Here is a 27,379-nt window from a genome sequence, read left to right on the forward strand (position 1 = left end):
GAAGGATTATCTTATGCCATAATAAAAGTAAAAAAAATTAGGCAATTTTTAGAAGATAAGATAAAAAAAAAATATTATATTGATTATATTAATTGAAATCGCCGTGATTTGTGTTATACATGATCTATCAAGCATAGAGTAATGTCGAGAAAAAGAAAAATATACTGTATGTTAACATTATTTTAGGTAAACTGTTTTAAGTTTAATTCAAATTATAAAGAACGAAAGAGATTATTGGAAAGAAAAAAAAAACCTTGTACGAAAATATGAGAACAAGATGGAAAGGCCACATTCCGACCGACATTGAAGAGTTTTATCTTACGTCCATATTTTAGCCGAACAATGGCCTGACGACCAGTCGCCACAACTGAATTTAAATACAAAAAAACAATAGTAAAGTTGAAAGATAAAAGAAAACAAAAAGCCATAGTAACGACAATAAGTCTCAAATGTTGTCAAATAAAATAAAATCGAGTATTAGTATTTAGTTTACATGCAAATCTTAGAAAAGTGAGATATCCAACAGCTTATATTACTTTAATGACAAAGAAAGCTCACACGATCCTCCTCGTCGTAGCAAGTAGCAACTCCACCGCATAGCATATCCATTGTATCTCGACCAAATAAATTAAATGACTAAACAAGCCCTATTCACTATAATTACATTTCACTTGAAAATTTCTCAAGGCTGGTTGGAAGCAGTTTTTTTTAAATTAGCATATCAAATTGTATATTGCGTAGATGTGAAGACAGAAAATGGAATATGGTATCAAATATCTCCATGAGTTATTGGCATATATGTGCTGAAAGATTGACCATGTGGAAGGGATATGCATCAAAACACAATCTTTTGTTAATACTAACACAAATGACATGCGAAAGCTGTCTAATGATTTATTTTGTCTACGACCTTTCACCTTTGCCAACTCACTATGGCATTATCGTGCGTTTCCATTATTATATACATAAGTGTGAGTCTGTTAGAATATGTGAGACGGCAACGTCAGTACTAACTTATAAGTCTTATATAGGACTTCTACGGGAGACTTATATACTACGTACTAGCCTTAAACCTTTTAATTTGTTGTTTAAGGATTAATAATCTGACGGTGACGGCAGCAAAAACATTGAGAAACTAAAAGGAGTTTCCAAAAATAACCCTCTTTCAGTGACCTTCTGATATCATCCCGGCTAAACACCAAAAGAGTGAGTCACGGCCCACGTGGATACGCGAATCACATCAGTGGCATAAACCCGTAAATTGTAGCTAAATCTGTAGGTGTTTTCCAAATTGCGAATCCATATAAGCTATCGCTGGCTCCTGTCCTAACTTCCCCATAAATTTTATTAACATCTCTCTCTATCTATCTTTCTTAGGACTAATCTTTCTAGTCTCTTTTTTACTTACTTTGGTTCACGATGATGGGAAGAGGCAGCCTCTCGTTTCTCTTCGTTCTTCTCATCGCCACCATCACTTCCGTCTGCTGCTTCACTGACGGTAATCACTACATAGACATATATATACCTTACCACGTTTTAGTATATGTGAATATGTGATTGTATATTTTGTGACATAATTCTTTAAAAGCTAATTTCTGTTTTTTTTTTTTATCTAAAAAGTCTCTAAAGAAACAGTTTAATTCAACAGAAAGTAGTTTGGTTGTAAACAACAGTGTAGTGGTCCTAGGGTAATGTTTTGCACAATTGCACCCTAGCTAGTTTGAACCTTATTTGGAAAAGATGTACGAAGCTTACTAGTTGATCTCGAATCAAGGTAGATTACGAACGTAGAACTTCATTACTTATCTCGCTCAATAACAACAACAAACAAATTGGTCGGACTCGGGACCATTTTGTTCTTTTATTTTATCGATTATATTGATTTTGTAAGTCGGTTAAGACTCTAATTTACCTTTATACCCATTTCTGACACAATCACTCTTGACATTTTCAATCAATGACATAAGATGGTCCAATTACGAAATCTCTTTTCTCTTTTAATACACATCCAACTTTAAAAACCCCTGCAGAAAATACTTTATATAGCTAATAGCCTAATACTATTTATATTATATAGCACAATAACATGAGCATTAAATCAAAACTGTGTTCTTAATTGTACTGATGGCGTTTTTGTAATTTCAACTCAGGGATGTTACCAAACGGCGACTTTGAGCTAGGACCAAAACCATCGGACATGAAAGGAACGCGAGTGATAAACAAGAACGCAATTCCAAGCTGGGAGCTTTCAGGCTTCGTCGAATACATTAAATCCGGTCAAAAACAAGGTGACATGCTTCTCGTTGTCCCTGCTGGAAAATTCGCCGTCCGGCTAGGCAACGAAGCATCGATCAAACAAAGACTTAACGTGACTAAAGGAATGTATTACTCGCTCACGTTCAGCGCTGCTAGGACTTGTGCTCAAGACGAACGGCTCAACATATCGGTGGCACCTGACTCGGGAGTTATTCCTATACAGACCGTTTACAGTAGCAGTGGATGGGATCTCTACGCTTGGGCGTTTCAGGCCGAGAGTAACGTGGCCGAGATCGTGATTCATAATCCTGGTGAGGAAGAAGATCCTGCTTGTGGACCACTCATTGATGGTATAGCAATCAAAGCTCTATACCCTCCTCGACCAACCAATAGTAAGTATTTATTTATTTTATCAATCGAGTTTATTATATATTATTATGAATGTGACTGTGACTTGTCAGGTTTACAAGTACTGTACATGTCTTATGTCTGAAATAAATAATTAGTAATTTTTAATTCATAAACTATAACATTATATTCTATTATTCTTAATAGAATACTTAAGTAAATTTTTGGTTTGGTTAGGCATGGTTCGATTCTGTTTATATGTCCACTTGCAGTTATAGTCATCTTGGTTTAGAAACTTTTAAGAACATGTGTTTTTCAATAGATTGGTTGCATGATGTGACATGTGTTACGGGTGATTAATGGATATATGGTTTTGCTATCAAATTGAAACAGAGAACATATTGAAAAACGGAGGATTTGAAGAAGGTCCCTATATACTCTCAAACGCTACAACCGGCGTTCTGATTCCTCCCTTTATAGAAGATGACCACTCTCCTTTACCCGCATGGATGATCGAATCACTCAAAGCCGTCAAATACGTCGATGTCGAGCACTTCTCTGTCCCGCAAGGCCGTCGAGCCGTAGAGCTGGTAGCAGGCAAAGAAAGCGCAATCGCTCAGGTGGCTCGAACCGTTGTGGGAAAGACTTACGTGCTTTCGTTTGCGGTTGGAGATGCGAACAACGCTTGCCAGGGATCGATGGTGGTTGAGGCGTTTGCGGGAAGAGACACTTTAAAGGTTCCGTACGAGTCACGAGGGAAGGGAGGGTTCAAACGCGCTTCTATGCGATTCGTGGCGGTTTCGAACCGTACAAGGATTATGTTTTACAGCACGTTTTACGCGATGAGAAGCGATGATTTCTCGTCACTGTGTGGACCTGTTATCGACGATGTTAAGCTCCTCAGCGTTCGTAAGCCATAAGATGGTTATTGTTTTATTTTAAAGGCTTTTAGTATTAAGCAGGGTGGGGTTTTATTTTATAAATATATAATTTTCTTAATCTCTAGTGGTTTTGAAATGAGATGAGTACTAGTGAAAGGGTGTTGTGGTTTGTAGGGTTTTATAGAAGGCAAAAAGGTCTTTACTTATATCTATTTTCTTATATGAGAAGGCTTAAGAAATGTTGTCTTTTTCTACTATATTGGGGTTCTTTTAAGGAGATGGGATGATTATGAGAATAAAAAGTGTAATACCGTTATATATGATAGAGAGGAATGAGGATAAGAATTTGCCTTCTAAATATTTGTTTTGTACTACCAATTCGTATATGTTAAGAAATAAGATGATAGGATCAACTTTTTCAAATCACTTTCAAACTGAACTGGTTTGAGAATCATGTTACTAGCCGAAGCAGTGGCCCAACTAGTAAAAGTTAAAACCTATCAAGAAAACCAGATTGAACAGCAAGAGTCTTAAGACTAATGTTTTGGTTTGTTCAAACTATGTGAGCGTGGAAGCGAGTGGTTGCATTTATGAATATCCTCTATATAATAAAATAGAAGTCACAATAGACTATATAATTTTAATAAGTTGATTACAAATAGGTTTTACATTAATTGATATTGATATTAATTTGTTACAAATTATGTGGTAGATGTAACCCGTAACAGTTCATTTTCGGAAGATTTTAGGAATCAATCAGTTGCTTCCAAAAAATTTAAAAAGAAAATATTCTTAATTGTCTTTTTACACACACCAAAATATATCCTCTAAAGATTTATTTGCTATCACGTTATTTCCAAAAAGAATAAACAGAATATTACAAATTAATTGTAAACAGAAAAAAAACAACGATTCTGTGATCCATTGTTTGTAGATAATATATTGTTAATCATGATAGCAAAGTTATAAAACAGCGATGCTATTATTGGGCCAATATTTAACATCCTATTACAAATATTATTATAATAGCATCCTTGACCAAATATTTGATATTACAAATATTACAAATATTTGTTCCCAATATTTGATTAACATGTTAATATTTGTAATATTAACATGCTATTACATGCTATAATATGTATTGTTAATATTAATATTATATCATGTTTGTTATATGTAATGTTAATATTACATGCTATATTAAATGTTATATATAAATATTAAATGTTATATCAAATGTTAATCAAATGCGGTATTTGAAGACTATTATTCTCGATGAAAAGGATCAGCGTGTGTATAGCATGATCCAACGATGACTAAAAAAATTTGCATATGATTTTTTTTATAATATTTTATTCAAAAAAATTATAAAAAAAAATTATATAAATAATATTTCATTATGGTAATGATAAAATGAACTAAACGAATTACAACTTGTGCTAGAGCACGGGTCCTAATCTAATCTAGTTGGTGACTATTTTGACAGGCGATACAAAATATATGGACTTCATGAAAAAACAGCAAAAATCATATCTTTGTAACACACCAAAATTACTTTCGATCTCATGGACACTTGATGCTTAATGTATTAAGCAGAAGGTTGTAAAAATGTAATTAGGCTTTTTTCATCGTCGACAAAAAGGCTTTTTCATAATTATCCAATAAACTAATTAATAAGCCCAATAGCCCAATAATGTGGAATCCACGTCGAACACACAGTTTTCCTTTTTATCACAAAGCAAAGAAGAGGGGAGGAGCTTCAGAATCATCACAAAACGCTCATCCGTCTCATCCGGATTGGTTCATCTCCCTTCCTCCTTCTAGGGTTTCCTTCTTTTTTTTTCTCTTTGCGTTCCGCTGAATCTCTCTGCCACAAGCTCCGGTAGATACGAGGCGGTACGATTGCTCGCACCTATATTCAGGTATGTATCTGTGCTCGCCATTATCCTCGAGATGCGTCAATGTAGGGTTGAATCGTTTTTTTTTGGGTCTATTGTTCTTTGTTTCGATTCGTTTAGTTGAACTCGATTGTTGATTCGATCTTCTTTATCCTTGTAATTTGTGTGTTTTTAGCTCATCGCCTATACAAGTTTCTAGCGAATTCTCACGTTTCGTCATCCCTTTCGATTTCGATTTTCATGGCTTGATTCTCAGATTTAGTTGATTCGGTTGTGTAATTGAGATATCTAACGAGAAGAGGAATTGTTTCTGTGATTTTGACTCTCTTTTTTTTTGCTGTTTGTTTTACCTCGCAGCTGTTGAGGTGAATGTTCAATTCATCTGGAAACTTTTAAAGAAAAACGAACTTCGATGGAGATGGCAGAGTTAAATGGGTCCATGCAGCTAGCAGGGAAGCGGAAGTCACCACCTGAGACGACTATTCTTGGTGGTTCTGCATCAGAGACACCAAACAAGCAGTATAAACCTTGGTTACAGCAACTCTCTCCAGCAAGCAATGGGATTCTTCATATTCCGACTAATATGCTTTCTCAAAAGACTCTTCATTCCCTGATGCATGGCAAGAAAGTGATGCAAACGGATCCCCCTCTCCAGAAATCGGTAAAGCCTGTTGTAAACAAGAAACATCCTATCCCACCGCGGGGGTCGGTGAAAGCGACGGATGAAGTTAATGAGTCCGTGAGGTCTAAAATGAGGGAGTCGTTAGCATCTGCGTTGGCCTTGGTTCATCAACATGATGAATTCCCAAACGGGAAGGAGAATGTAAAGACCGAAGAAAATCCTGCGATGACCACCCAGGAGAATACTCAAAGTTTTAAGCCTGCTTCACCTGCTAGCATCAATGCCCCTATAGGCGAAGGGACCACCATCTCAGAATTGCCCACCGGTGTTGAAAGCTCTGTGCAGAAGGACAGTGAGATTCCTGTCGATATCAGGATGGAAGATGTTATTCAATCTGATGGACTTAAGTCTCAATATGACGAGGTTTTCCCTCGGGATGATGTTCCTTTTACAGATATTATTTTTCCAAACGATGACCTTTTACATGGTAATGAACTCTCATGGGTTCTGGAACATGTTTCAGATCTTGGCGAGACTAAGGATTTTGGAACCGGTGGTGAAAAGTCTTTTCAGGATCCAAAACTTTTGGCGTCTAAAATTGAAATGGAACTATATAAGCGATTTGGAGGTGTTAACAAAAAGTACAGAGAGAGGGGAAGGTCCCTCTTATTCAATTTGAAGGATAAGAACAATCCTGAGCTAAGAGAAAGAGTTATGTCTGAAGATATCTCTGCTGAGAGGTTGTGTTCTATGACAGCCGAAGAATTAGCTTCTAAAGAACTTTCTCAGTGGCGTCAAGCCAAAGCTGAAGAGATGGCAGAAATGGTTGTCCTGCGGGATACAGATATTGATGTCAGAAGTCTGGTGAGGAAAACACATAAGGGTGAATTCCAGGTTGAAATTGACCCAGTTGACCGTGGCACGGTAGATGTCTCTGGTGGCATCATGTCACGTAGCAAACGCCGACCCAAAGCCAAATCTCATTCTGTTAAAACAACTCTCAAAGATGAGCCAGCAAAAGCTGATAGTGAGAAAGCACACACAGCCCTTCCCTCAAGTGAAGAGATTGATCCCATGCAAGGTTTGGGTATAGATGATGAATTGAAGGACGTGGAGTTTCTTCCTCCAATTGTATCGCTTGATGAGTTCATGGAATCCCTAGACTCTGAGCCTCCGTTTGAAAGTCCGCATAGGAATTCTGAAATACAGGTCTCTCTGTCTGAGAAAAGTGATTCCGAAGCTAGGTCAGACTCAAAATCTCCTAAAGAATCTCCTAAGGAATTAAGTGGTAAATGTTTGTCTGAACCAAAACCTGAAAAGATTGATGAAGGCTCCCCAAAGTTTGATGCCAGTGTCAAAGTTGATGACGATGTCTCTGAGAAAACTTCTGCACTTAGTGATGTTAAGGAAGAAAGAGCATGGGATGGAATACTGCAACTAAGTATGTCTTCCGTAGTCCCTGTCACTGGCATTTTCAAAAGGTAAGTTCTTATCACCTTACCTAATTTATCACTATTATTTGATTTTTGTGTTACTCTGGGCATAGAAAAATTCTTCTCTATACCAGTAGTATTTATTTCGAGTACTAGTAAACTGTTGCTTGAATTGGAATTGTATTAGAGATCAATCTCTTTTCTGATTTAACTTGAATGGTATTTGAGTAAAACTTTAAGAATATATCTTTGCTAGACTAATTGAATCATCAGCAAGCTAGGTAGTGCTTAGGGATAATAAATAAGAGATGCATCAGGTGATTAAGGAGTAGGGGGTGCTCTAGAGGCCATCCGTAGGTATAATGTCTCAGTTTACCTTGGTAGTTTCAGAAATCTGTGCAAAACCAACCTGGTTACTTATTCTTATTTGTTCCAATTTGTAAATTTTTATGTAGATTTTCCTCAGACTTGAATATTAGTACAGTCATGCTTTGATTGGTTTAACCAAAAAATGAAGTGAAAGGAAATAAGCATTCTCTGACTGGGTTTTTCTATGGCAGTGGTGAGAAAGCAGAGACGAGCGAGTGGCCGGCGATGGTGGAAGTTAAGGGTAGAGTTAGGCTGAGTGGGTTTGGGAAGTTTATTCAAGAGCTTCCCAAGTCTCGAACCCGTGCCCTAATGGTATATAAAGCTTTCTTTTGTTATCACTGTAGTAGCATTACATTGAAAAATTTCTTGCTTCAGACAACAGTAGAAGTAACCCTTTTACGTGTCGTACATATAATCTTTAACCGTCTCACTTTGTCTCATCTCAAAACTCTTCTGTCTTCTCTTCATGGAATCCAGAAAGCAAAGAGATTACAATTAAACACTTCACATGTACGCGTCACAGGAATGGGACACGTTTTATGCAGAGAACCAACTATGGGTTGGGTCAAACTTTGTATTAAATTCATCCAAAAAAAGGATGCCAAATCAGTTGTTTTATGTCTCTATGTGCGTTACTGTGGATGTGTGTGGGTCATATAGAATAATCAGGAAATATTACAAAGAATCTTTCGACCCCATACGCAAACATATTCCTTTAAATTTCATAAAAGTTGACTTTTTTTTCCACACCCAAACCCAAAACTCACAACACATACATGAAGCAAGATAGAAACTTAAAAGTTATATCTTTTTTGGGTAAATTACTGTGAGGTATTTGATTGCTAACTAGGGTTTGCTTTTTTTTTTCCTGACATTGCAGGTAATGTACTTGGCTTGTAAAGACGGCATTTCTGAGAGCCAGCGTGGCAGCCTTTTTGAGGTAAAGAAATCAAATCTATTTTTAAAAAAAAATCTCTAACATGTTCACTTGTGGTTGTACCACCAACACATTTAAAAAACAGAACCATGTCTTTTAAAAGTCACAACTTTTTTTCTTCTTCTTTTGTTTTAAGGTTATTGAATCCTACGTAGCTGATCAGAGAGTTGGCTACGCAGAGCCAGCCTCAGGAGTGGAGCTTTACCTTTGTCCAACACGCGGAGAGTCCCTAGATTTGCTAAACAAAGTCATCTCTCAAGATCAGCTCGATGAGGTCAAGTCTTTGGATATGGGATTGGTTGGAGTTGTTGTGTGGAGACGAGCCGTCGTTCCCAAGCCCGCATCCGGTTCAAGGCGTCAGTATTCTTCTTCTTCTGGTTCTAAAACCTCTGTTTTTCCTGTAAACAAGAAGCAGAGAGTCAATGTCACAGAGAAACCTCCTGTATTTGCATCAATGAGGAATCGTCATCATGGTTATGGACGTGAAGCTGTAAAACATGATGCTGCTACCGATGATGATGATTTGCCGCCTGGATTTGGTCCTGCATCTTCGAGAGAAGATGATGATTTGCCGGAATTTAACTTCAATTCGTCGGTTGTGCCAGTTTCTTCTCCTCAGCCATTAGCGGCTCAACCTAAGTCTTTGGATCAAGTAAGAAAGCTCATACACAAGTATGGAAAATCTGCAAGCATTAATGATGATGATGATGACGAGGACGACATACCTGAATGGCAGCCACATGTCCCTAGCCACCAGCTTCCACCACCGCCGCCTCCACCCCCTGGATTCAGACCTGAGATGGTTAGACCGCCTCAAGATGGTTGGTGGGACAATCAAAATGGCGGCTCAGGGCAACAGTATGATCGGAGCCAGTCAAGAAACAGAGGATTTTAATATCTCTGTTGATGATGTTCTCTGTAATTGTAGTTTTTTTTGGTATCCTAGTCTCTCTTTAGCTTTTCTTGTTTCGAGAACTTTCTCAGTATGGAATATGTAGCCATCGTAGAATGCAAAGAAAGTCCCAACTTCTCAAATAAAACATATCTTAGTTTCCCCTCAAAAAACAAAATCAGCTTTGCTCTGCTTTTTATACTCAATACACTCTTGATTTGAAGATAAGGATATGATATTGATATTGATGTTTCATCTATTACAAACACAACAAATCAGCTATTAAGCGATTCAACTGCTCGTTCCTTTAAACGTGATTTTAGTTAATATCTTTTATCAAGTTCACCATAATAGACCTTAAAAATCCTCTCTTGCGGTTTTTGCCATTTCAAGAACACATGAAAGAGTTATTATTGAAATGATGCTAATTTAAAAGATGACTACAACAAATCGGTTGAAGGATTTTGTGGCACTATACCAAAATAAACATATCACTATCATTATTATTCATATGAAAATCCAATCCACAGATGGAGCTGCAGATAAAAAGGGAGCAAAAGACCAGAGTACACTAATCTGCAGCCCAACAACACACCACTCAGATTTGAACTTCCAAAAACTATACATTTTCCCACCACTTACATATCATCAATGCTCTAAAGATAACATCAACATTTTTGATACTATACTCCCCCATCATTACTGTACTTATTATGGGTACGCAAACCAAAAGAAAAAAAAGAGAGTAAAACTTCACAACTAAGGATTCATTAGATCAGGCCGATACAGGTGCATTAGTAGGGATAACAGATGATGATGATGCAACGACTTCAGAAGCTTTTGAGGTTGAAGGCCCTGATTCAGAGATATCCCCAATGCCAATATCAAGTGTCTCTGGGAGGTTCTCTTGAGATTCAGTGCTGTATATCTATATAGAAAGGGTAATCATCTCTTAGGATCACCATCACATCAAACAAATTAAGGGACAAAACTATGATGATGTTTACCTCAAGCTGATTCAGCATCTCAATGGTTGCTTCAAGATCACCGCTATTGGCGAGGTAAACATCAGTAATAGACTCTTGTGAGAGACCAGAGAATGTGACTAGAAGGTATTCAATATCCATGTCTATATCCATCTCTATATCCAAATCATCATCCCTGATCTGCTTGTATGCCATTTCAGAGGATTTCTTCTGCATTGACACTTCAACCCCTGAGAAACTTATCTGCTGCGCAGGAGCCATGGCAAACACCAGACCATCATCACCGCGACCACAATCCATTCTTTTAGAAAGTGGTACATATGATGCTGCATGCGGATTCAATGCAAATGCTCCTGGCTTCATTTCTTTTATCTTTGCTAATACTGCCACAAAATTTAAATTGTAAGAGCCATTATTAACACGGAAACAAAACCATTGATGCCTTATGCTGCAAGATATATGAAAAAAAATATAAATAAATAAAAACAAGAAACGGTGTGTATAGAGCGTTACATTAGAATCTTGCGTTACTGCAAAAAATGGATGTCGGAGAAATACAGAACCAGAGCAAGAACAAAGAGTCTCGACAAAGGAATGATGAGAAGAAGAAGAAGAAGAAGAAGAGTGATATATATGCAGACTCAAAAAAGGTATGTGATGTTTGACCTCGTCAACGATCTACGCAAAAGGAGAAGAAGAAACGAAACATCAGGGGAAGAGAATATAAGCTTACCAGACAAAAACTAGCGTTGAAGAATTGCACACACAGACCTTATTATGTGCGATTAATGTGGTAAAAATTATATTATATCGTAACGCCTAATTATAAAGATAAGATTCCCGTTTACATGATGAAGAAAGAAGGCTTTGCGGTCACGGTTGGCTCCGTTTGGACACGAGTTTATCCTTTATTCTTAGTCGGGATAGTGACTAAATCTAATATACGTGGAGACGACTAAAGATATAAACCGGAAATCAAGTTTACGAAATTAATTTGGTTTTAGTAAACCGATTGGGAACCAAAGGGAGAGAAACCGGTTCTGAAAGTATCAAAAGAAGAAAAAGAGTGAATTGGATGGATGAGCCTAAGAAGGAAGAAGAAGTGAAGAAGGAAGCTCCCTCCATAGCCATGGCTCTTCTCTGTCCATCTCTTCCCTCTCCGAATTGTCGTCTTTTCCGGTAACTTTAACTTCTTCTCTTACATTCGTGTGACTTACTCTCTCTCCATTGGTTTTGTGTGTTCCGTCGGGAGCTTTTGTGATTTTGGATTTTGAATTCAGGTGCAGAAGAAGAAGCAGCAACATTTCGAGTAAGTATCATAAGGAGCTGATGATTGCTCGTTCTGGCGTTTCTACGAGATCGGTTTCTTCGGAAGAAGGGCTTTCTCGTAGGGATTTGTTGCTGATTGGTCTCTCTTCTCCTTTGTCTATGCTCTTGCCTCTATCTCCTGGTACTGTTTCTTCTTGCTTCTCTTGTTCATGTATCCTATAATTTCGATTAGATAGCTTCACTTGTAGCTAAAAAATCTTGACTTTTCTTTATATAAGTTAGAGAGAAGGAACAGAGTTGGTTCATGGAAGTAATTGAGAATCTTGTTTAAGCCATTTAGAGTTGTTATTGCAGTCACTCATGCAGAAGAACTGAAAGTGGGTTCAATGGTGGATGATGTTAATGCTTATTCTTATGCTTACCCACTGGAGTTACCATCTGAGAAGCTTGTCTTCAAATGGTTTTTGCACTGAAACTTGTGATGTAATAATGCCTTCTTTATTAGTTCAGGGTGTATCTTAACTCTTTACATTGATTCTGCAGGGTCGAATCGAGAAAGCCTGAGCGTTACTCTTCAGCTGCACCACTCTCTCGTAAGTTGTTCTATATGCTTCCTATTGACTCCATGATTTCTGGATGCTTATGATATTATCATCTGCCGTATATCAAGTTGTGACTGAATCTATTTCAACTGGTCCAGCTGATGCACGTCTACGCATTGTTTCTGAACGAGTTGACCTCATCGACAACCTTGTAATTTCTGTTTCGGTAAGTTCTGGTGTTGCCCGCTTACCGTAAGATTGCTTTTCCTTGCTAGCTTTTTTGCGTTATGTCTTTTACGGTTTTTGATCCAGATAGGTCCCCCAAACTCGACATTAAAATCAAAAGAAAAGAAAACATGGGCAGCTAAGGAAGTTGCTGACTCTGTTTTGTCTGATAAATCGGCATTGGTAAGTAACCCTTCTAACATGAAACACATCACAAAATCAATTACTCCTTTTCTCAAGCGTTAAACATATGTTCAAATGAGCAGCGTGTCACCTCAAGTCAGCGTCTCGAAGAGAGCTCGGTTCTTGATGCACATGCTACTGATGTTAGTATGATCTTCCATAACAAACTATATAACAAAGTGAAAAACTTTTATCTACAAAACTCATAAGCCCCCTATGCTTTCTATATGCAGATTGATGGGGAGCCTTACTGGTACTATGAGTACCTTGTTCGCAAATCACCGACTAAAATTGTAAAACTCTCTAGTTCTGAGAAGATTCTTCTTTGTTTAAAGACATAAGGGGTTTGATTATGATATGACTTATTGGCTTTTCTATATGTGGGCAGGCTGAAGCATCAAAGCTTTACAGACATTATATTTCTTCAACAGCTGAACGTGATGGTAAAAAACTTTTCACAAGGGAAATGATTTAAATGCAAAGTTTAGAATTTGTTTAGCCTTACTTAAAGTAATAACATTTACCTGAACCTCACTCATTGCAGGTTACTTATACACCATAAACGCTTCAACCCTTGGCAAGCAATGGGACAAGGTACAAACTTGTATCCTCTACTCTCTGTATATTTATTGTGTCAGTGTGAAGATGTCTGATTCTGAGGGTTTGTATAAAATGCAGATGGGACCGGTGTTAGAAAGAACAGTAGAATCCTTTAGGCTTCTTCCTCCTACCGATAGTTATGTTCCTCCATTCAAGGATCCATGGAGGTTTTGGTGATGATTCCATCTACCTCAGCTTTTCATCAAAAAATGTTTTTCGAAATTGTTGTTAATTTTGACAGGAGAGGTTATGAAAGTTGTTGTGGCAGATATGAGCTAAGCGAAGTAAATGTATTGTTCACAATCAAATGTATTCAGAGGGAGATATATATAACATATGCATTACTTGCATTCTTCTTCTAATCTCATCCAACTGGTGTATATCCATGGAATTTTATGCATATGTTCTTCGAAATAAGAATAAATTAATATCAAATCAGATTTGTTATCATATGATATACACACAAGAGGGAATAAAAAGGTAGAGAAACTTTCTTTATAACAGTACCTTCTTCGATGGGAGGGACTTAATACATTGACCACTGTCCCTTTGGATTTTCAGGGTAGCATAAAAAATGAACAAATGAAAAAGAGAGAACCGGAGGGGAGCCACATAAACCGGCTGCTACCCTCCTCTTATATAAATTAAGATTATCATATATGAATAAATGAACCATAAACTTATAAATATCCATAAGCCCGATCAATCACCCACCAAAACCATGAAAGATGAGACCAAAAGTATTTTTTTTTGGTAGGTAGCAGAAGCATAAGAGCAATATACAAAAACGATCATCCATGGCCGCCTCGGTTTAAAGAAACCAACAGCTCTTTTTCTTGAACAGATGATCAGCTCAAGCTTCTACTTTTCCTCTTTTCTTGGACTCAAATCGATCATGGAAATGGTGAGCGCATTGGAGTCAGCCGACGGTGAAGAACACACCGTTACTCTGCTTCTTAGACAGGTCCTTGTCTGAAGACGAGACAGACTTGATTGCGTCTTCATCTTCTTCATCCTCCAATTCCTCATCCTGATATATCTCCTCTGAACGACACTCACTACTGCAGAACGCTTTGTATCCTCTGAAAACCAAAACCAGGACATTGTTATATAACAAGACAGTTTCAATTGTTTTCGATTTGGTTAAACTTGAACCATATGACTTAAGCTATGCAATTTAGATATCTAACAACTGTAAAGAACATTACTTCCCATTTCTAAGTGCACACTTGGGCAAAGAGAAATAAAAGAGCAACTCTAAGGTTCATTAGAGCTGGAACAGAAGAAGAGAGTACCTGTACATGTATATCTCTTTCCCCAAACCCAACTTCTTGTTACAGCCGTAGCAGAAGCTCAAGAAGTCACTGGGAGGTAACACATCAACAGGTGTTGTCAAGTCGGGAGAAGCAATTGCAAAAATGCTCTCTTTCTTGTTTCTGCAACAACGGTTGTTTGACTCATTGTGCTCTACGGACTCCAGAACCTGATCCCCGTAAAAATGGGTGGTTTTGGGGTTAGGACCATGTTGAGTTACACAAGTGTAGTCCTCTGAGATCTCAATGTCACTTTCAGTACGCCCATTAAGTGATCCTGGGGCTTCCTCTATCACCTGACAAGCATTGTTGTTCACAATGGAGTTCCCAGCAGCATCAACCGAGCCAGATTTTCGAAGCTCAACCACATCAATCACATCATGTCCAATCTCAAAAACAACATTGGGCATCAAAGCTTTAGCAAAAGGTTGAGAGAGCAGATGAGGATTCTGGCATTTGGGGTTTCCACTTCTCATCAAAGACCCAAAGATTATGTTTTTACTATCAACTGATGGTAAAACAATCCTTGATGAATCAGTGTGATGGTCATCATCATCAAGAGAATGCAGAATGCTCAAGCCTACTTTACCAGAATCCCAGCTCTTTTGTTTCCCTTTCCAGATAGATCTTGAAGAAGAAGAACCAAAAGGATTCCCAAAACTGGAGAACAATCTGAAATCCAAAGGAGAAGTTGGACTCCAAGCAGATTCATAATCAGATGGACACTTGCCTTCAAAGACACCAGAGATGAGTTTGTGGCTCTTAATCCCTGACAACACCGGTTTTGTTGAATAGTAATCGAAAGCAGTGGCCATTTGATAGTTTGAATGCTGAGACATGAGATTGATCTGTAACCTCAAAAACAAAAAACAAAACAACAAATGTTAAGCTTAAAGCAATGATCAAAGGTCCATGGGACTGAACAAAAAGAAAAAAAAAGCAAACTTTGATATTTCAATAAGCTAAAAAGCAACAATCTTTGGAACCCAAATGCAAAAGGGAAAGATCAACGAACTCGTTGATACAAAGTAAAGGACATGAAAATATCATCAGACTCAGATTACTAATAAATCGATTAGGAGCTGAAATCTATGAAATTTCAAAGGACATGAAAGATTCAAAAGTAGAAGAAATTGAAAGAGACCTGGGTTTCTCAGGGACTTGTTCTTCCTTCAGAGATGAAAGATGGTAGATTGAAGAAGAAGCAAGAGAGATATAAGACAATGAGAGAAGGTCTTCGTCTATATCTGTGCAAGTCTTGTGAGGTACTCTTCTCTCTCTCTCTCTCTCTCTCTCCTCAAAATCAGCGTATATCAGTGAGCTTCTCAGTCTCTCTCTCTCTCTCTATATATATATATATATATATCGGATTCACGTTGTTAAGTTCTCTCTGAAAATGTAAGAAGTAGTGTGTAGGGTCTTTTTCTTTTTAGAGCAAAAACAAATTACCTTTCTTGACATATTTAATTTGCATTTAAAGGTTTTAAACAAATAAATTAATAAAAAGATATATATTATAAATGGTAATAGATTTTTGGAAAAAAAATGGCTGCAAGTGTGACAGAGTAAAAATGATAGCTCTTCTCTGACGAAAATTCTCCACTCTTTTCTTTGGTTTGGCAGATTTTGCCTTTCTTTTTCTTTTCTTTTTAAACAAAAAATTGTAGTGTGTTTGTTTATATGATTATTATAAATACTGAAGGATATTTATTTGTAAGTTTGATCAAATTTGTTTACTCTTAATTTGGATTACTTGTTAATTAACTTTCTATATATAAAGAATTTTGTTATTTTGTTATATTTACAATAGTTTACCGAAAAAAGAATAGTACAATAATTTCATCAATTAATTTTTTTTTTAAAGATCGATTGTTATAATTTGAAAGTAACTCTTTTAGTAATTGAAACTTGACGTCAAAAAAAAGTTAATATAGGTTTAAAATATATTTCAATTTTTTGTAGATCAATAAAATAAAAATAGAAAAGTATTGTTGTAATAATTTATGATCGTTTTAACATTAAAAAGATACACGATCGTTTCATTAATCAAACCGATCGCCGTAATTGTTTGTTACAATTTACAATGTTAGCTTTAAATTATACAAACATCACGACCAAAAAGTTAGTCTAAACTAAAAGTACATTTTATGTAGACATATAGAATAAAAACAAAAGTAATATATTAATATTATGCATTGATCAAAAGTTACCAAAATAAATTAAACCTATTTTTGTTTTTTTACGCTTTGCATTTAATAAACTTTACTAATCATCTACGGTAAAACCTCTATAAATTAATACTCTATAAATTAATAAACACTATCAATTAATAAATTTTACTAGTCTCAAGTCGGGACAATGTAAAAAATAACAAAATTCGATAAAATAATAATTTTTTTGAAATCCCCATGTAAAATATGGTCCCAATAATATCATAAATTAATAATCATGTAAATTTACATATATATATATATATAGTGATATAGTAAAATATGTTTCTCTTAAACATCATATCTATAAAACAATTATTATGTTGTATCTTCAAATTATAATGATATAAAATATTTTACAACATTTCATAAAACAGCTAATTTTTTTTAAAGTTTTCAATTTCTAAATATGCATCATTTACATTTTGATAGTTTGATAGACTATTAAAATACGATAATTGATATTTTTATTCATAAATTTGAATATTTATGTCATGTGTATAAGTGAATTTGTCTATAATATTTGTAATTCATTTTCAATAATATTTTTTAATTATTTCAAATTCAATTCCAATACCATAAAATTTACAACATCCAAAATTCTAATCTTATATTGCAAAAATAGTCTCAATTCATATTTTTTTTAAAAATAAACAATTAAAAATACCTATAAATTAATAATTATTAATTTATAAATAAATTAATATCACTATAAATTAATAAAATATCTTGGTCCCAACATTATTAATTTATAGAGATTTTACTGTATTGGGAAAACAATGTGTAGTTAACATTTGAATTTTGTATTTTAAAACTTTATGGCTTAATTTTCTTTTTCTTTTTAAATAGTATATGTATTATTTACAACTACCAAATTTGATAAAATTTTGTAAAAATTAATCTAAGATTTATGTCATTGATATATTGATTAATCGGTTGATTAACTTGCTGTATACTGTAGTTATTTTGTCAATTTAATTTGCAATCAGTTTATTAGTCATAGTTATTTAAAAAGATGTGAGTTCGTCATATATATTTTGGAGTGTAATATTTTGATTATATTTTTTCAGATATACATTATTTTAAATATGATACATGCCAAGACTTTAATATCATTAAGTAAAAAATAAACTACTTTCTTTAACATTAAAAAAAAAATCCAGAGTATCATCATAAGTTTTGTATTAAAATACAAATTTTATTGTGAAGAGTTTCATTACCTTATAAAATAACTATTACCCTTCCAAACTTCTCCTGAGTAAATTGTTTTTTCTTGCTAAACGTTGAATAGTGGTTAATTATGTTTCACGTATAGTGTATTTTATCTCTCTCTCTCAAGTCTCAAAGTCCCAGTTATGTCGACATTATATAATTACTAAGGTGTCAGAATCTACAAGAAAGAAATAATGGAATTACAGTTGGTTTAAATACCAAATATAAAGAAGGGTTCCCTTACAGAGCAATTATATATTTTTTGTCCTTTTTCTTCCTGTGGTCTACTTTTGCTTTTACATTATGTCATAATACCATATAATTTTTTCTTTTTTTTTTTGGCTTTCTTTCTCTAACCTGTCACGATAAAAATTACCCTATAAGGCTATAATAAGTAATTCTAGTCGACAAAGAATAAAAGAAAGACATTTCTTGGCAACTCAAAATCTTTCTCATGTCACCATATCTGTATTTGGTATTTATCTTTTCTAGTTATATAAGTATGTTTTTGTTAAATACACTTAAATTTTTGGTATAAATGTCATCTAACAACCATAGTTTCGGCATGTTTTTTTTGCCTGATAATTATATATTTCTTTTACGGTATTAACTTGAGAAAGCTAATTTACATGAATAATTTTTTATATTTCTCAGCAATATACTCAATTTTTAAAAGGGATCATATGCACCAATCACCATATTTACGGTAGTTGCGCTAAAGCAAATGTGGGTTGAAGAACTAGTGGGGTCTAATCCAATCCAGTAAATATCAAACTAGGTTTTGGATCATGACCTTTTTTTATCTATATATGATCTACCCTACCAAAGTCACGCTATAATATACTGATCAAACGTAATTGTATTGTTACTTTCACTTGGTGATTTCTATTAATGTCATAGTCACAAATTAATAGAAATTAAACAAAAGTGAAAAAAGTTGAAAACTGTAACACGTTGACGGTCTGGTCTGCAAGGCAACGGGGTCACATTAAGCGGATGGGCTTAGAAGAAGACCCTAAGACCAATTTTTTGAGTCAGTCATCCAGTTGACCGTCAAGATTTGTTGTCTGCGTGGAACTCACACTATGCGCCACGTGGACTCAAGTCACCATGACCTGTACCTACCTACCACAGTACTGAACCATACATACAAGTTAAAACGTTAAACACATCTTTAGCCATCATTACTCCTCTTTAATTTTTTTATACTTCTTTGTCGTTTTGCGCTGACTCAGATTTCTCCCTTCCCACGACACGTGATAACTTGAGTTTTCTCCACACGTGCGAGGGACTTGTCTTTAAAAACGGTGCGTTTTTTTTTTTAATTTGTTTATTATACATACGCCTTCCCCAAAAATTCCTTTTACTGTAGCTTTATTACAACACAAAATTAAAATAATTCGGAGTATTTTATTTAAAAACTATAGGCCAGGCGAGATTTTTGAGAAGGTTTGTGTGCATAATATGTCTATTAATGTGTAGGTGTGTCTGATATAATTCCTAATTATTTGAATAGTATAACTTTCCCAGATGTCGATCGTTTATATAATTAAGGCTGATTATTATTAGTAATTACGTCTTTCGAAAATATTGGAGGCAGGAGAACGTCGTGGAGATTTGTACGTTCATATGATGTGTTGTCGGTGCTAACTGTTAACCTTTTTCACCACCAAAAAATATATATATATATATATATATATATATATATATATATAATATATATACTCCCATAAACCTTCTTGCTTCCTTTCATATTATTACTTTCTCCATGATAATAGTTTTCTTAAGAGAGAGGCTCACACTAATTCTATTTGTAACTTATTTTTTTTTTGTATTCAAAATATAGCATAATGTGAATGAAAGTCAACATATTATTATTCGATCACTTCAAGTATCATAATTGAATTATATTACCAAAATAGGTTCCCGAGTAAGATGTGTAATACTAATACACATGTTAAAGATAAATTATTGAGATTAGCATAGCACTTTACAACACACTACTAGATTAGGAGCACGGGTTGAATTTTTTTTATTTATATTATAGTTTTTATATAAAATATAATTGATGTGATTATTTTTAGAAGTTGTTGTGAATAAAAGTTAAGAACCGGATTGAAATTTAGGACCCGGATTAAAAGTGATTGTTTTTAAAAGTTGTTGTGATTAATATTAATTTTTAAAATTTTGTTGCCTATATATGGATATCTAAATATTCAGTGAAGATTTTATTTTTTTGGAATATCCTTTCCAAGAAGATCTCAAATCGAGATTTAACTAATGACCACAACTCATATAACTTATCAAATAATCAAATAATTAATCTTATAATTCATAGTCTACACAAAAAGTAGTGTACCTTCATTTTATTATATAGGAGATTATCTAATTTTTTAGACAGTATATAAACATACGCCGTAATAATACTAATGAAATAGCAAAAACAAAATTTAAAAAAAGAATTGTTGAAGTGAAGTAACATTACAAAGTTTTAAAAGAATTTTGGTTGTATATATTTTGGCGAGCCCCACTAAGGGAGCTACTAAGGCCCACATTCAAGTGGATTGAAGGAAGGAGTCGAAAACTCTTTTTCCAGATGACAAGAGGAGAGTGACATAAGTGGTGAAAGCGAAACAACTAGGCTATAAAAGGGTGCCTTGTCATAAAGAACTTGTTTTAAAACCAAACCCCTACATAGTCACAAAGAAAACGCATTTTTACAAGTCACATTAACTCTCTTCAACCTTACCTGACCAACACAAAAGTTTAGTATATAAAAGAAAATGAACCCTTCAAAGAATATTTAACTACAAAAGGGTCGTTCCATTGAGACCAGAAGCCGCATCAGTATATGTTCTTCTTCCTAAACCTAAACACAAGCAAGAAGAAATAGCTCAATTGGAAACTACGAATCTGAAAATTTTGATTTGAATAACACCAAAAAACTTTGTTTTTGTATATAAAGAAACCAGGTGTTTACCGAGTCAAGATTGGTGGATTCGATGCCATGAAATTTGTTAGTACAATACCAAAATTCTTTAGTCACCGTCTTTTAAGGCCAAAAGAGAGCTTGTGTTCTTCCTTCTAATCTACATTTGATGATGTTTCTGTCTGATGCAAAGAAAGGGTAACTGATAATTTGTTTCTTTTACCTGATAGACATGTTCCTCAAGAGGAAAAAGAGTTAATACTTACACGAGAGAACGACAAGATGATTCTGAAACTAAGGAAGTTTAGGCTTGAAATTAATCCGCAGCGCCTTAATCTCCTCCAATTGTCGCTACAAGGGTTAAAAGATTCATTTGTTAATTTTAGAGGAGTTGAAGAACATACTGATAATTGTTAATGAGTCAGAGAACGACACTTTTAAACAGAATCTTAAATATTCAGTCAAATAGTGGTAGACTATGAAATCTAATACCTTAGATACGCTTTCAGACGCGTGCTCATGTCTAGCTTGGTGCAAGCACCATTCCATGGCCATGTCAAATTCAAGGTTGTTTTGCTGAGAACAATGTGATGTAGCCACGGCATCTCTCTGGAAAAACATATATAGACGAAAGAGCAAGAGCATCGGTAAAGGAACTATGCACTTTTACTTGTGTGTTTCTATGCAAGGGGCAATGGAAATAATACCATCTCTCGTCGCGTTTGAGTTTTGTGTAGCTTAATATGGCCGGAGAATGATGGCGGCTTCCCTGGTGGAGTAATCTTAGCAAAAGAAGCAACAAGGGGCCTGTTGAGCAAAAACGGCACAGAATTGATTTCTCAGATGAAAGTATGCCAATAAACGGCACAAGACAGATTTCTGCAATTTATGATAGGAAGATTAGAGAAAAAGCAGAATATGTGATGGAAGGTTTACCTCCCATTTGATAGCAACAAGCATCCCTCATCTAGTCTTCTAATCACCCTTTCTGCTACTTCTCTTGTCTTGAAAAGGACCAAAGCTTCACCTGTATATCAAACAATATGAGATGCCATAGTAAAGCTCCTCATTCCATATCTGGTATGTGAGAACCACAGATGAAAATCCCTGTGAGCAAAATGGTAGCTTACCAATATGAGGAATAGTGACTGATGTACGCTCTATCATCCTCGCTTCGCATTGCTCGTTCAAAGCAGAATAGACTATATCCTGAAATACCATTCATAAATTTCTTAGTTAGCATACACATAGGAAAGAAGGGAGGTTTCCAAGAAGTAAATCAGGAAACAACTGCATTACATAAGGGTACAAAATACATTTTAAAAGATTCCTAAATAAACTGATATACCTCCACTTCATCAGATGTAAAAGTAGGATCCAAGTTTTGAAGAAGTACCACAGTCCCTTTTTTTTCTGCTTCCCTCATACTTTCCTCCCAAGGCTGGGCATGGTTAAGAAAAATTAAAATGTCAGTCCAAAGGTGAACCCAAAAGGTAATTTCTGAAACGACGACATACAGAATCTGATAACCATCCAGACTAGCTAGAAGAGTCTGCAATGGCCAGCCAAAAATAACAGGTGTGGATATTCAGTAAACAATTTGAGTGCAGATGTCATTGTAAACAACTGTCTTTCAAGAACATAGAAACGATCAAGAAGAAAAAGTACTTAATGATAAGCATATGAACGCGTCATTAAAAATTCACTATGAAAGAATTAAACAGGTCACCCTACTAACATCACACAGAACAAGTATGTCAAACACGAACAATGAAGGCAACCAAAACGAACATTTATAGAAACTGGCGTGCAAAAAGAAGGGAAAAATACTTACGAGATTCCGGAACCATTTAATTTTTTCCTGGGATCGATAAGAAGGAAACAAAAATCTGTCAGACGAACCTCAATGTTAACAAGCACCATAATATGATGAGAAAAATGACAGAACATCACTACAACACTACAACATACATAGTGAAGGACTGTACAACAAAACTGCTACTTTTAGAATTGAGTTCGTACAAAACCCACATCCTTGCATCTAAAGATCTTACAACACGCTCTCACTGAAACCTCATTAAGCAGCCAGTTCAAAACCAATGTAAACCAAATCATATCGCAAGAATTGCATAATAAATATAAACTTACAGCATCCGGCCTTCGGCTCACTTCAGTTACTTGATAATTTCTTACATTATCAACCGCCAACAACTTGTCCTCAGCACGTCCAAAGCTGAACTTCTTGGATAAAACTTTTTCAGTTACAATTTTTGTATTTTTTCCTTCAGATACTGACACTCCCGGATCTCGCTTCTTAACAAAGCTGGGCTTCTCAGGAGGGACTTCCTCCATAGTCGCTTTGTCTCTAGGTCTCTTAAAAGATGATGTATCCTTTTTACCATCAGAAGTAATGTGCTGCAAAATGGTTGTATTCCGTCTAACAGGAACTGTAACAGAACTATCTAGTTTCTGTTTCTTCAGAGGCCTGTCATCCAATCCATTCGGCTCTTCACTATATCTTTCTTCAGTGGGCAAAGATTTTTGTTTATTCAACTGTCTTTTAACATCATTTACTTGAGCTTTCTTGGAAGTGGAATGAATAATCCTGGAGCCAGAAGCTTCACAAGAGTTACGATATCTTTCTTCTGCAGGCATAGATTTTTGTTTAGTTAACTGTTTTTTAACTTCACTTTCTTGAGCTTTGCCATCACAATGATTTCCCCTGAAGCCAGAATCCTTGTTAGACCTTTCTTCTGCAAGTGTAGATCTTGGTGTAGCCAGTTGATAGTGACCTTTTTCTTTTTCTTCTTTGCCACCTTTACGGCCTTCTTTACAGTCAGACGATTCAAATGAGTTGTCTTCAATTTTCCTAACCGAATCACTAGCTAAAGGACCATTTGGCTTCAAACTATCTGAATTCCCATCTGCTTTAATTTTCTGCACAGCAGTTGCTTCTTTCTCACAACACGCTCTGTTAAAGAGAAATTTAACTGCAAGAATTAGAGTGAAAATAAGATATTACGTAAATAAAGAATCAAGATGGCAATTGATCACATAGTAGAATGTCTAAGCTAACAACTGAGATCAAACAAACTGTACCGTCAACTCCAGCAATTTTATCATCTATCGTATCCACAATTTTGCAGCTTCCAACATCAAATGCTCGGCGAAAAACGAAGTCCGATGAGTTGATATCTTCATCCGAGGGTTGTGGATTTCTTTTGTCCTTTGAGATGCATAGAACAGAGCATTTTCCACCGATTGCTTCCTAGTGGAAAAATGTTATATCAGTATTCAAGCAGGTGTGATTTACTAAGTAATACCTAGCACTACGCACAATGGCACATAATTTAAAACAACCTTTTCAAAAAACAGTGATGCAAAGGTAAATATATCGAGACCACTTGTAACAACGATAGAAACCAACAAAACTAACTGCTACACATTTCAGTTGGGGAATCTTCAGAAGAGAGTGCGGCTATATGTTGAAGTGAGATCTGTGTCAGGTTTATAAAAGACGACAAAAAAGCTACTTGGAACCACATGTTTTGGTGAACAGAGAACATGTTATCATACTGCAAAGAATACGATATTCAACAAAACAAAAGTGGAAAAACAGTAAAACTCTGTCTGCAACATGATATGAGATGCATATCAATAATAAAAATGCCAAACCATGCTCAACAAGTCATACGTAGAATGAAAATTCAACATAGTATGCAAAAGAAGAATCAGTTACCAATTCGTTGATATTAGCAAGACCACGACCTTCACCCGATGCCAAAAACAGTTCATTTGCAAGAACATCTGGGACTCCTTCAAGATACGGCAAAATCTCAGAAGGTCTAAAGAACCAGAGAAGTTTGACTTTCCTTGGGATATGCTTATTAGCGTGTTCCCAAATCTTTATGATCTTGCCAACGAAAGGTTCAGTAGAGTCTGGTTCACTGGAGTTGCCAACTAAAACACAGTCATAAAGATGGTATTCATCGCCGTCATAAGTGAATGATTCATAGAACTGGACATCTTTATTTCTACCGCCAACACTCTTCTTTTTACCCCACTTAAACTCTAAGCCTTCAGATCCTATTGATTCTTCCATTCTCTGTGCAGAGCAAGAAATCATCATGGAGTTAATTAAATACTAAACACCAAAAGACACAGAAAAGGAAAACACAATCATAAGATGATGGATTAAATCAAAATCAAATCAGTCCCATGAATCAAGTCTCAATCAATGATCTACCCATATATATTCCCAATCAATCAAACCCTAAAACACTCCTATCAGATCCACTGGTAAAAAGAAGGCAAAGACATTCATCTTTGAATTGAAATCATCATCTCCCAACAGCAACAAGTAGAATACTAGATAATCGAGTTCAAGTCAGCTAAAAAAGGCGATTCAAAAAAAGAAAAAGAGAAAGCGAGAATTGCATTCGATACAATGTAGGCTGAGATAAGCTTTCGTGTTCATACCTTTACACTGAAGAGGTAAGAGATGAGTTTACTACAGCTTTCCGAAGCCACCACCGAACAAGAAAGAAAGAAAGAAAGAACAAATTCGAACCGGAGAGAAAAACCAACGCTCGAAATCAGAAGCAACGCGAGTTCGATTAGGTCAAGATGAAGAGAAATTGACGAAACCCAGGTTTTTTTTTTTATCGCAGAGGGAGAAAAGAAAAAAAAGAAAACCCTAAATCCTCGTTTCACGGGTTACTTACTACAGTCTCGTCCCCCAGTTTAATCTGTCGCTCAAGTTCATCACCAAAACACAATTCAAAATCAAAATCTCAAACGAAGCAATTTCAATTTTGGTCGGAGATTGTTTGCAGTTTTCCAGAGAAAACGGTAATTTTAGTTCATCATAGCGTTCTCTTCTCTCCCATTCCCCCTTTTTCTTTTTTTTTAGTCTGTGATTTTTCTATCTGTTTACTCCCTTTTTAAATATGATTCGTAAATATTTTCTACTTTTTTTGTTTTGTTTTGGTCGTCACAATTTTTTGTACTGTATAAAATACAAAAAACATCATATGTTTTTAAAATACCATTTTAAATTGAATAATGCACGGTGTAATATCCAAATAATTAATTTCCATTTTTGAGATAAATACCAAATCTGGAAGATACGGGTATGATCATGCTAACCGTTATCATATATTTTGGTTTATCAATAAACCGAAAACAAAGATTATGGGAATTTTAATCATATCTTCAACATACTTAAAAGTCATAATTTGTTTAGAATCATATCGTTCGCTAATACACTTTGTGATATAAATGCTGGAGAGTGGAGATCATCTATCTATCTATTCTATTGTTTTAAGATCACTTTACTATTCAAAATCATGTAGAAGAGACGTTCTAATGTTTGTTATACTGTCGCATGAATGAAAAAAGATGGTGTCTTTAACAAAGCCATCGACAAGCCTCATGAGATTTATATAATTTATAAATCATTTGCTGACAAAACATATTTTATAAGAATTTAGATATAATAGTTTCATCTTTTTCATTGATAGTTTCATTAGCAACACAACCTTTTCCATGTAAAACAAATGAAACAGTCTTTTTAACCTTCAAGTGTTTCTTCACGTTGTACGGACAATAAAATCAACAGATAGTGATTCTTTTTAAAGACTTACCTAGGCTACCATGAGTCCTCATCTTTCACGAGTCAAAATCTTTTTCTAAAATTTACAATTCTCCTCTACATGCAGCTCTAAGCCTTTCTTATGGGATTGTTGCATTCACCAATGCATTATGCATATCATCAGATCACATTTTTTAATTGTTGAATGTGTTTCTAATTGTTAAATGTGTTTTGTTTTTCCGGAACACCACCGTTTTTAAAATCTTTCAACAAGTTAAGATATGCTTTTCACCTTTATAAAAAGGAATACAGAATAATAGTATTTTGTCTTCATTAATAAGAGTTGGGGTTAAAGGGCTTTTGGACTGCGTCGTCTATTGTGTAGATTAAAACGGCGTCGTTTCATTAATAAGAGTGTGGGTTAAAGACCTTTTGGGCTGCGTCGTCTGTGTAAATTAAAACGGCGTCGTTTTGGTCTTGTTCTTTTCCATAAAATTAATTGCGGTGACATGGATGGAACACGACCTTCAGATCTTCACTCTGACGCTCTCCCAACTGAACTATCCCTGCAAATTGTTTAATTGTCATATCTTTATCTATATAAACTGGATATTTACAGATAATTTTGTTGATTTGGAGTACGATTTAGATGGAGGGGCCGATGAATTGTACCACGAATAC

General features: G+C 35.3%; 6 protein-coding genes across 21 annotated transcripts; 3 read left to right on the forward strand and 3 right to left on the reverse strand.

Annotated features, from left to right (window-relative positions):
- Positions 1-1,277: 1,277 nt before the first annotated feature.
- Positions 1,278-3,843, forward strand: LOC104705408 (BIIDXI-like protein At5g11420). The gene is made up of 3 exons (XM_010421410.3): positions 1,278-1,498; positions 2,151-2,648; positions 2,998-3,843. Exons 1-3 carry the CDS (start codon positions 1,420-1,422, stop codon positions 3,522-3,524), a joined length of 1,104 nt encoding a protein of 367 aa, XP_010419712.1. The 5' UTR covers positions 1,278-1,419; the 3' UTR covers positions 3,525-3,843.
- A 1,201-nt stretch (positions 3,844-5,044) lies between these two features.
- Positions 5,045-9,814, forward strand: LOC104705409 (uncharacterized). 2 transcript variants are annotated; one of them, XM_087462018.1, is made up of 6 exons: positions 5,221-5,407; positions 5,741-6,428; positions 6,529-7,486; positions 7,999-8,119; positions 8,688-8,747; positions 8,881-9,814. In XM_087462018.1, the coding sequence occupies exons 3-6, from the start codon at positions 6,609-6,611 to the stop codon at positions 9,637-9,639; spliced, it is 1,818 nt and encodes a 605-aa protein (XP_087318144.1). In that variant the 5' UTR covers positions 5,221-5,407; positions 5,741-6,428; positions 6,529-6,608; the 3' UTR covers positions 9,640-9,814. The 2 variants fall into 2 exon arrangements, with proteins under 2 accessions (XP_010419713.2, XP_087318144.1); XM_010421411.3 differs by having other exon boundaries at positions 5,045-5,407; positions 5,741-7,486.
- Positions 9,815-10,119: 305 nt separating this feature from the next.
- LOC104705410 (polyadenylate-binding protein-interacting protein 5) lies at positions 10,120-11,447 on the reverse strand. Of its 2 annotated transcripts, none has more exons than XM_010421412.2 (3): positions 11,136-11,447; positions 10,644-11,005; positions 10,120-10,564 (listed from the first exon to the last, which is right to left on the reverse strand). In XM_010421412.2, exons 2-3 carry the CDS (start codon positions 10,983-10,985, stop codon positions 10,412-10,414), a joined length of 495 nt encoding a protein of 164 aa, XP_010419714.1. In that variant the 5' UTR covers positions 10,986-11,005; positions 11,136-11,447; the 3' UTR covers positions 10,120-10,411. The 2 variants fall into 2 exon arrangements, with proteins under 2 accessions (XP_010419714.1, XP_010419715.1); XM_010421413.3 differs by having other exon boundaries at positions 11,356-11,439.
- Positions 11,448-11,619: 172 nt separating this feature from the next.
- Positions 11,620-13,803, forward strand: LOC104705411 (psbP domain-containing protein 5, chloroplastic). 4 transcript variants are annotated; one of them, XM_010421414.3, is made up of 11 exons: positions 11,620-11,801; positions 11,903-12,072; positions 12,246-12,351; positions 12,435-12,484; positions 12,592-12,659; positions 12,746-12,841; positions 12,925-12,984; positions 13,075-13,134; positions 13,230-13,284; positions 13,386-13,435; positions 13,520-13,803. In XM_010421414.3, exons 1-11 carry the CDS (start codon positions 11,698-11,700, stop codon positions 13,616-13,618), a joined length of 918 nt encoding a protein of 305 aa, XP_010419716.2. In that variant the 5' UTR covers positions 11,620-11,697; the 3' UTR covers positions 13,619-13,803. The 4 variants fall into 4 exon arrangements, 2 of the variants coding, with proteins under 2 accessions (XP_010419716.2, XP_087318146.1); XR_015563989.1 differs by having other exon boundaries at positions 11,665-11,801; positions 12,750-12,841; XR_015563990.1 differs by having other exon boundaries at positions 11,678-11,801; positions 11,909-12,072; positions 12,750-12,841.
- A 108-nt stretch (positions 13,804-13,911) lies between these two features.
- Positions 13,912-16,161, reverse strand: LOC104705412 (FCS-Like Zinc finger 10-like). The gene is made up of 3 exons (XM_010421415.3): positions 15,899-16,161; positions 14,737-15,602; positions 13,912-14,523 (listed from the first exon to the last, which is right to left on the reverse strand). The coding sequence occupies exons 2-3, from the start codon at positions 15,591-15,593 to the stop codon at positions 14,361-14,363; spliced, it is 1,020 nt and encodes a 339-aa protein (XP_010419717.1). The 5' UTR covers positions 15,594-15,602; positions 15,899-16,161; the 3' UTR covers positions 13,912-14,360.
- Positions 16,162-20,819: 4,658 nt separating this feature from the next.
- LOC104705413 (protein ANTI-SILENCING 1) lies at positions 20,820-26,119 on the reverse strand. 11 transcript variants are annotated; one of them, XM_087462344.1, is made up of 14 exons: positions 25,585-26,063; positions 24,845-25,210; positions 24,205-24,373; positions 23,254-24,095; positions 23,077-23,171; positions 22,940-22,966; positions 22,454-22,546; positions 22,236-22,314; positions 22,042-22,132; positions 21,813-21,912; positions 21,598-21,714; positions 21,372-21,456; positions 21,157-21,283; positions 20,820-21,045 (listed from the first exon to the last, which is right to left on the reverse strand). In XM_087462344.1, the coding sequence occupies exons 2-5, from the start codon at positions 25,205-25,207 to the stop codon at positions 23,169-23,171; spliced, it is 1,377 nt and encodes a 458-aa protein (XP_087318470.1). In that variant the 5' UTR covers positions 25,208-25,210; positions 25,585-26,063; the 3' UTR covers positions 20,820-21,045; positions 21,157-21,283; positions 21,372-21,456; positions 21,598-21,714; positions 21,813-21,912; positions 22,042-22,132; positions 22,236-22,314; positions 22,454-22,546; positions 22,940-22,966; positions 23,077-23,168. The 11 variants fall into 11 exon arrangements, with proteins under 11 accessions (XP_087318470.1, XP_087318469.1, XP_087318468.1 ...); XM_087462343.1 differs by having other exon boundaries at positions 21,157-21,287; XM_087462342.1 differs by lacking the exon at positions 23,077-23,171 and having other exon boundaries at positions 25,585-26,119.
- Positions 26,120-27,379: the final 1,260 nt, after the last annotated feature.

Source organism: Camelina sativa, chromosome 8, assembly GCF_030686135.1.
Source record: "Camelina sativa cultivar CO46 ecotype springtype chromosome 8, ASM3068613v1".
NCBI classification, from domain to species: Eukaryota; Viridiplantae; Streptophyta; class Magnoliopsida; order Brassicales; family Brassicaceae; genus Camelina; species Camelina sativa.